General features: G+C 41.2%; 1 protein-coding gene across 5 annotated transcripts; it reads right to left on the reverse strand.

Annotated features, from left to right (window-relative positions):
• Positions 1–1,005: 1,005 nt before the first annotated feature.
• On the reverse strand, positions 1,006–7,727 carry LOC124281854 (BTB/POZ domain-containing protein 6-like). Of its 5 annotated transcripts, none has more exons than XM_046717868.1 (5): positions 7,440–7,727; positions 6,580–6,872; positions 5,321–5,439; positions 4,535–4,820; positions 1,006–3,200 (listed from the first exon to the last, which is right to left on the reverse strand). In XM_046717868.1, the coding sequence occupies exons 2-5, from the start codon at positions 6,867–6,869 to the stop codon at positions 2,102–2,104; spliced, it is 1,794 nt and encodes a 597-aa protein (XP_046573824.1). In that variant the 5' UTR covers positions 6,870–6,872; positions 7,440–7,727; the 3' UTR covers positions 1,006–2,101. The 5 variants fall into 5 exon arrangements, with proteins under 5 accessions (XP_046573824.1, XP_046573823.1, XP_046573822.1 ...); XM_046717867.1 differs by having other exon boundaries at positions 7,429–7,727; XM_046717866.1 differs by having other exon boundaries at positions 7,446–7,725.
• Between the last annotated feature and the right edge of the window lie 1,493 nt (positions 7,728–9,220).

Below are 9,220 nucleotides of genomic sequence, written 5' to 3' on the forward strand. Positions count from 1 at the left end.
CACATGAACCCCCTATCAGTCACCTGTGCTTCAGTCTTTATTTGGTGATATCCAATAATAGATATTCTCTTTTTTCTCTTTCCTCTGTAAGTGCCCCCATACTGAGTGGATGATCCACATCAACCCCCTGTCTGTCCTGCCCGACCCCTGACCCCTGTCCAAGCCCCTACCAGCACTGCCTATCTTGAGATTATTCTTGTGGAGGAAGACGCCTTGAGACAGCCTCGATCATGTGTGCCATCAGTATTTTCTTTCTTGAAGGGTCTCTTCACAGCCTGTTAGATGGACGCTGGATGTACTGTGTCAATTCCATTTTGGACCTTTCGGACATACCTTTTGGATGCATTCAGTTTTGGACATTTTCAACAGTTTCTCTGTACATATTAAAGAACTATTATCGTAACATTAACTATTATTTGTTAATTCTAATGTTGTTCATTGATACCTTCAGTTAATCTTGGAGTTTCTAGGCCATGTATTGCAGTTGTATCTGGAGAACATCATTGAACATAAACACGTTTCATATTCGGTGAGGGGCAGTGATGATGCCAGAAACTGTGACCATAGACGGATGCCGTAATATCTGACACAGAACCATGAGCACGAGTGGCAGTATGCCTGCGACACCTATATATTAATAAATGACTCGCTTATTTCAACCCTTTCATTTCAATAGACCATGTCATGGAAGTAGCGGTGTTGTATGCTTGGACAAGGTTATAATAAGCCCACGTATCTCACTTCTGTGTCAGAATGTTAAGACTTGATTGGTTCATGTGATCTTGATAAAATACTGACAGAGATGTAAGAAAGCTTAGTTTGAGATATATATTCCCACCTGGGCAGATGCTCAGTTGAAATGTTCACCCATTCCATACAAAGTTCCGAGGAGTTGGTTGTCCATAGTGAATGTTTTGAACTTTGGAGTCCCACTTTCAAACAGTAATTACACCATAGCAACCATAAAAAACAAAACGATGTTGTTATATTGTTTCAGAAAATAAATAAAACTTTCAAATAGTGTTTATTCAAAGAAACGTATCATGACATAGAATGCGATTTCAAATATATAACGAGGAACATTATATTCAGTAGCACAGATAGATATCTCAACACAAATATAATGTTACATTAACACGTGTGGTGTTACCACACCTGAAACACCTCTTTCAGTCTTTAGTTTCATAGAATGTGGTCCTCGAATCAGTGTTCCATTCTCAAAAAATGGTGTCAAGGGCTCCGTTTACGGCTACCGTAAGTCTGTGTTGACGTGTGGTTACTGTGGTGGTTACGAGAGCCATGTCCCTACGCAAAACGGGTCTCCGTCTCACAAAGCTTTCGTAGCGCTACGACTGTCGTACCTCCTATTCTGTAACACAGACTTACGAAAGTCGTAGGGCTACGATAGCTTTGTGAAACGGGGCCGGTGACCCAAGATTAGCCCTTCCACTGGTCCCCGCCAAGATCCGGATTTGAGTTAGTTTTGAACAACCTATGTTTTGGGGGTGGGGTGGGTGGTAAGACTCGTCCGTTTGGTCAATGCATGTCGTCTCATCAATTGCGTAATATATAGATGCTCATCAAAGGGCGATGAGTTAACCTAATGGTTAAAGCTTTCGCTCGTCACGCCAAAGACCCGAGTTCGCTTCTCCACGTGGGTACAGTGTGTCAAGCTCATTTCTGGCTGCCACGCCTTGATTTTGCTGGGACTTTACTAAAAGCGGCGTAAAACCCAACCAAGATGCTCACGAGGTCAATCTCTGGATTGTCTGATTTAGATTATTTACAGACCACCGCCGTATAAGTGGAACACTGCTCTGTGAAACTGGTTTAGGAAGAAGAAGATTATTTTGCTTAGATGTCTCGTGTGCTGTATATACAGATCAGGGATCAGGGACCCAGCCTAAAGGCCTATGAGACATCAAAAGACTAAGTAAAACATTTAAAATGTAAAATTACATAATACATACGTGTACATGAAGGCAAAAGATAAGATCACATACATAAAACATCACAACACCCACACTCAGATCCAAAAGAAATACTTTCATTTCGCCCGTACATACTCGTCTGTCGATTAATATTAGCCAACCACACAACCCTATCCGAGGCTGTACACGAGTGCCGGTATTTGACCAACGGTGACACTCGTACCGTTTTTACTTCTCTCCGAGTTCCGGAAGTCCAATACAACGCCATCAGGGCAATGGACCTGAATATTACCCCCGTAACCAGCTCTAGAGTCAGGTCCGAGAATCTTGACCACCAGGGTGTACCACACCCCGGCCTTGATAGCCACAGCAGCCTTGTACATCACGTCAAACACCTCCTCGTTGTCGTTCACGACGCAGGAGCAATCCAACACGGACGCGGGGAGGGATATGTCGTTGTTGCCGAGGATGTTCGTTATGACGTCATAGTTCGCCGAGCCTCTGAGAGGACCATACAACTGAAACCCATGGAGGCTGATTTTCTTATTGCACCGGAATAGAATAGCATCAGAAAACCCATAGTAGGTGTAGCAGTAACGGGTTGTTTTATACCGTCTATCTGACGTTTGATAACATGGCGTTAACACGTCTTCTGTCTTCTTAGGCGCTTTGTCGATCATCTGACTTTCAGAAGAGGTATTTTCTAGAATATTTAAACACTCGAACTGCGAGAACAGGTCAGCTTTGCTTCCATCAGATCTACATCTATACTGTTCGCCCTGAACGTGAGAAAGCATTCTCGCAGCCCTCAGTTCCTGAACTAAAGAAGAATCTAGGTTGAACGTCATTTTCTCTAAGGTCCGTCCGAGAACGGCTTTCTTTGATTTTTTAGTTATCTCCCTTCCCTGACGTTGACATTCGAACTCGGACCACCGATCTAGGGCGTGAAACACTACGTGATTGAAAGCGATGAGATCAGAGGAGAGGATTATCTGATCCACGAGTTCCTTGCTTAGCATCAGGAATCCTTGCGACTGGAGACATCTCTGACCTTGACCTTTAACAAACAGAAGAGCCGCCTCGAACAACTCTTTATATTCGTATCGATATGCTATGTCAAGTACACCACACGCATTGTCGACACTGAGGTTTCGTTGTAGAAACTGCAGGCACTTGCCCTCCAACAGAGTGACGGCGTATTTCCTGGCTGCATGCAGTAAGACGGTGGCGTTGTCAGAATCCAGTGACGTGTCATCTGTGTACAGGTATCTGTGAAAACATGGTAGTGATGTGTATTGAGAACAAATAACCAAACCTATTATAGTTGGTATAACTGATTGCATCAAGGGGTATGCTGACACAACCAGCAAGGACCCAATTTCAACAAAAGTAAAACGTTGTGATTGCGTGAACTCTTTTTTTCTATACATATGGCTACTGTGGTGTGTTTTTACCTGGAATACCTACGTGGTAATGATAATAAATAATAAGAGTACTTTTATAGCGCCTCATCCACATCACTGAGGGACATGCTCTAAGCGCATACAAGTCACAGTTCATTATTACCCCGGTTACCCAAGCTGCCTGTGAGGCGTTAGAAGGTTATAGTCACAAGATTTATCCCATCGGGAACCCATTTTCAGCTGAGTGAACACAGGCAGTTTTGAACAAACTCACTTGCCTAAGGTGAGACCACATGTATCACATGTGCTTTCATGTGGGGAGGACAGAAGTCGTAGAAAACCTCAGGGGTCAAGCTGCCAAACACAGCCACCCATCTAAGGACTCTGAAGCGGCCAAGGCTGCTTAGCTTCAACTGATTTTTGACCTGAGCTCTATGCACAGGACCACACACCACCACTTGTTAAACGGATCGTCATTTAAGATCAACATGATTCTTACTGTTTCGGCGACTGTTTTTGGCCTTGTAACTCAATTAATCTACGTGATCATAGTCCATATCTAAAGGTTACACTTTGTGATTGCGTGAACGCTATTCCATATACACGTGGTCGGCTATTACACTGATTCTTAGGGACTTTAGTTCTTAGTAGTACTTAGCAGTATTCGCTAAACAGATCGCCATGCACAGAAAAAAATCCCTTGTGATCTGTTATTATCTGGAATAGCTAGGTGGTACTTGTTCAACGGATCTTCATACAAGGTAAAAATGATTCTTGCATTATATTCTAACCTACGATCCCTAAGTTGTACTAGCTGAACAGAGCGTCATACACGATAACAATTGGTTCTTTCTGTCCGCAGTAACCCATACACCCGGAGTAGTACATGTTAAACAGATAGCAACGCAGGATAAATACTACTGGTCTACTTTAGTGAGTGAGTGAGTTTACGCCCTTATCAATATTCCAGCTATATGGCGGCGGTCTGTAAATAATCGAGTCTGGACCAGACACTCCAGTGAACAGCATGAACATCGATCTACGCAATTGGGATACGATGACATGTGTCAATCAAGTCGGCGAGTGTGACCATCCGATCCCGTTAGTCGCCTCTTACGACAAGCATTGGTTGCTGAAGATCAATTGTAACCCATGGCACGCATACTCCCCAAATGGTACGTGTTAAACAGATAGTCATACATTAAGAACTGCTGGAAGTGGTCTGGTGTCATGTCTGGAACACTGACGTCGGATGACGTCGCCGGATCATCAGACAACAAGGCATCGAATACGCAGCTTCTACTGATGAGCACGTAACGGTGGGCTTTGATCACGTGGTGCTCGCTTCCAACTAAGAAAGTGACGTCACATCCATCTTCGGTATTGAGCATGTGCATGTTACATTGAGAGAGACTCATCCTTGCTTGCCAGTTTACATTGGAAGAAGTCTTATGTTCTTCTGGTGTATTGGTCATTGGTATTTTCTCTGAAATAGATTTTGTCTTGATAATTAATATCAGATATGCAAATTGAATGAATATCGACAAGTATATAACTAGTTGCACCCCTTAGTTGTGACAGGATCCGTATATAGAAGTTTCGTTTGTTAGCACCATACCTATACCAGTTGGTTTTACGAAGAGGGCACATTTCCAAGAAACCAACGTAAGACTACTGTAGTCCAGGCTTTGTATGGTTTTATGACCATGGCCGAATGGACTATTTCTGGTATAACTTCATGTTCTGGTATAGACATATTACGTCAAAAGTATATGAATATAATTTATTCTTGATAAAATTGAAATTTTCAAGCGCTGCAAGCGATTTCTTGTTTTCTTAATACAGAGAAATTGCTTCGCAGCGCGTGAATATTTCAGTTACAAACAAGTATGATATTTCACCCAAGCAATATATCATATCATATTCTCAAATGGATAGAGTAAATATGTAATTCAATATACTAATGAAAACCAATTTAACATGTACCTGTATTAAAGAAGTCTAAACACATGTCTTCAAGTTTAGTGACAGAATACTTCCGGCTGAGGTAGAGAAGAGAACTGGCGTTGTCTGTGTCGATGACGGTGCTGTCGGTGTACAGATATCTGCAGTGTTCAACACAAACATCATGTCATCTCGATACAAAACAGCTTTCATAAAGTCATTCATATTTCATTGTAAAATACACCTGCTCACAAATCTCCAAAACGGGAAGATTTAGCATGAAAGGAATGAATTGACATTGTCAGAGATAGGTGTCTCTGTCTTTCCAGTATTACCACAGATGAGCAAAAGAAGGTGTACACTTGAAGATTCTTCTTTCACTCTGCTCATGATACCCGTGAAGGTCCAGGTTAGAATGAGCCTTCAGTAACCCATGCTTGTCGTAAGAGGCGACTAACAGGATCGGGTGGTCAGGCTCGCTGGCTTGGTTGACACGTGTCAATCGGTTCCCAATTGCTCAGATCGATGTTCATGCTGATGATCACTGGATTGTCTGGTCCAAACTCGATTATTTACAGACCGCCGCCATATAGCTGGAATATTGCAGAGTGCGGCGTAAAACTAAACTCACTCACTTACTGCTCATGACTGGGCATTCTGAAACTGAACACGTCCATGTTATATCTACTGCCAATATGGACGCCAACTGAAATACTGATTTTAATAATGTCTAGCTTACCCATATCAAAGCTACCCCCGTCAAATAACCGTCTCTTAATCACCGTCAAATCTTAGTGTATTCTGTTATTCCCACCAGTTTAGAATCAGAGAAGTTCCTCCTTTCAGTAACTGAGGTATCTCATATATTCTCTAAGCGTGTGTTCATTTCTAATAAACTGATCTGATACCACTATTGTTGTTCTGTTTTTCTTCTGTTACAAGAGCTGATTATCAGCCTTCAGGTGTTTACAGCAATGTTTCGTCAGGAGCATACACCTCAATATCAAAATATTCATGTTCATAATGAAAACCCGCTCCAAAAAAACTCAAACTGAGAACGGTAAATGAGAACAATAAGTCGTATATTTGTTAGAACATATACTCATGCCAATAATGAAACACGATGACATGTATCCACAAAGTCAGCGAGCCTGACCACCCGATCCCGTTAGCCGCCCCTTATGACAAGCATGGGTTGCTGAAGACCAATTCTAACCCGGATCTTCACGGGTCTCGTTGAAATAAGGACAGGTGTAGCAGTTATTAACAGGTTAAATTATTCCTAGCAAATGTTCACTTACACAAGAAACTGTTTGAAAGTAAAAGCATCACTGCTCTCTGCAGGTATTGTAACCTCTGATTTCACAGCCAGGTTGTCAGACAAAGTGGCGTGTAGCACACAACTCCTGCTGACGAGGATGTACCGGTGGGCGTGGATTAATATATCTGGATTTTCAGATCGGAAAATGACGTCACAGTATGCTTCCGTCTCAAGCATGTGTCGATTACATTGTGGAAGGGTCTTCCCGGCCTGCCAGTCATTGACAAATCCAGTTGAAGCAACTTCGCCGTTGTCGCTTGTGGTGGCCATTCGCTGACAAAAGACACAATCAAGTCAAAACCTGATATTTGTATTAAGATTATATTTTTAATTATTCTTAAAAAAACCCACCTGATATACGTTCAACTCGCCTCACGAACGTGTGAACGTATTCTTGTTAGCAATGTTCAAACCCAGGCGTGCTTATAGGTTCCGCCAAATAAGTAATTGTAGGACACACAGACTGACAGACACGCGAACGCACGCACGCACGGACACACCGCAATGATATTGCTGTCCTTGAACATATCACATAAACTATACCTTTAAGAACCTGATATACTGCTGACTCACTCACTCACTAGCTCACCAACAGGCTTGTATAATACAAATTGTATTCCTAAAATGTGATATTTACGGGTCAACACACACTTGAGGCTAAATAATCGTACTGGTTCACATGGATAGCACCCTGTACACATCGGATAGTGACGGCGAGCAGCACAACTGCGATACCCTGGGGATACAATACGGTCGTCTGCCATGCGTAATGGTACTTCCGGCTTTCACTCACCACTCATATCACTCACAATATGAAACAAGGTCATACATTTAATGTACCGTTACCGTGATGCTGTGTGTAGTTGATGCTGGGGTAGTATATATTGCCTTCTCGACGTCCAACCGCCTCCCTGTCACAGGGTAGCCATTTAAGAAAAATGCACTATGACCGTCGATCACGTGATGTACTTTCGATATCACTATAAAAATTGTATTGCGTGTGGCTGTTTATAATCACAGCAGGTCACGTCATGAAGACTGTTATCTCCATAGTCATATTAAGTTACCAAAAAAGCCACACACCCATAAAAAAAACCCAAAAGAACACCCTGCACTCGTTGATAATTTCGGTCTGCCACTTTGAATAAGTGTGGGATTTCCGGGATATTATACTGTAAATCCATCACAGGAATCTTTTACGAACTTAATGAACTCAAATTGTCAATCAACTATTCTAAATCTTGGGAAATATATACATGTACATTTTGCATTTTAACTTTATGGTACACAACATAAATAATTGTAACAGTAGTAAAAAGTTGTATTTATTAATATGCTTTGTACATATATATCAGTATGCATATCTATATTCTATTTTAGGACAAGTGTTTTTATGATGCTTTGGTAAAACATATGTTTGTATATTTTACAACTGTATTGTCCTATGGGCCTGTGGTCTCTTTGACAGAAATAAACTACGTGTATATATTAGTGGTGGTCCGATTAATTGAAATAATCGAAGACTGGTCGCAGTGACTAAACGACCAAGCAATCGATCATGTTTTCTCATAATCGAACACAAACAATTCTGGAACACTTGTTTTCATCAACAATATTTTTCACAAGGTTGGTTTTATCTATTACATTTCATAAGCACTACAAGCTTGTTCCAAGTCGTGATTGAATTCATCTTAAAGACACCAAGAAATTTATGTTCCTAACATACTAGTCATCCTTTAAAGATGTGAAATTTTGCCAAAAACACCCCAAAAATAACTACATGTTTTTTCCTTATTTTTTTGTGCATAAACAAATTTCATAAATGACGCTAACCAATTATTTTCGATGATTGATCGGTGGTAATGAACCAATCATCAATTATGAGATTTTAACCAATTCCCAACACTAGTATATATAATAAATAAGATACCACGAGGTGAAATTTGGTGTCTAAAATTATGAACGGTAGCACCAAACGCTAATCATATGTCCAGGTTTGTCGAAAACGTGGAGGCAGTTTTTTTCCGTTCTTGAGGGAAATGAGGAAGTTAAATTTTATGAACGAGATGAAAATGTGATTTAACACACACAAAAAACATGAAATTTTAGCCATTTTCTTCAGTGTTGTGACTATGCACATCGTATTATATCTCAGGCATACTGGAAGTGGTTTTGGTATAAATTGTTATTTCACTCTTTCTGAAACCTTGATTTTCATTGTCTGATAAATATTGCCATTCGTCACTAAATACATCGATATAAACATTCTGACGGTAGTTGAGTTATTTTGTTTATGAAACTGTAGTATACGAACACCATTTTCTGTAACTACTTTTCCTAATCATGGAGGGGCGATGGGGTAGCCTAGTGGTTAAAGCGTTCGCTCGTCACGCCGAAGACCCGGGTTCGATTCCCCACATGATCACTGGGGAAGCCCATTTCTGAAATATTGCTAAACGCGTCGTCAAACTAAACTCACCCACTCACCTATACATTGAGGTACGGGTCTGAGGAGACGTACTTGGCAGTGCAGAATGCCAGAAATCTATTACAGTGGGTTCGAGTCCCGGTTCGACCCGATCAAGTATCTTAGTCAGTCAGACTGACTGACTGAGTTTGGT

Source organism: Haliotis rubra, unplaced genomic scaffold, assembly GCF_003918875.1.
Source record: "Haliotis rubra isolate DU_JTF1 unplaced genomic scaffold, ASM391887v1 Scf29, whole genome shotgun sequence".
In the NCBI taxonomy this organism is placed as follows: domain Eukaryota; kingdom Metazoa; phylum Mollusca; class Gastropoda; order Lepetellida; family Haliotidae; genus Haliotis; species Haliotis rubra.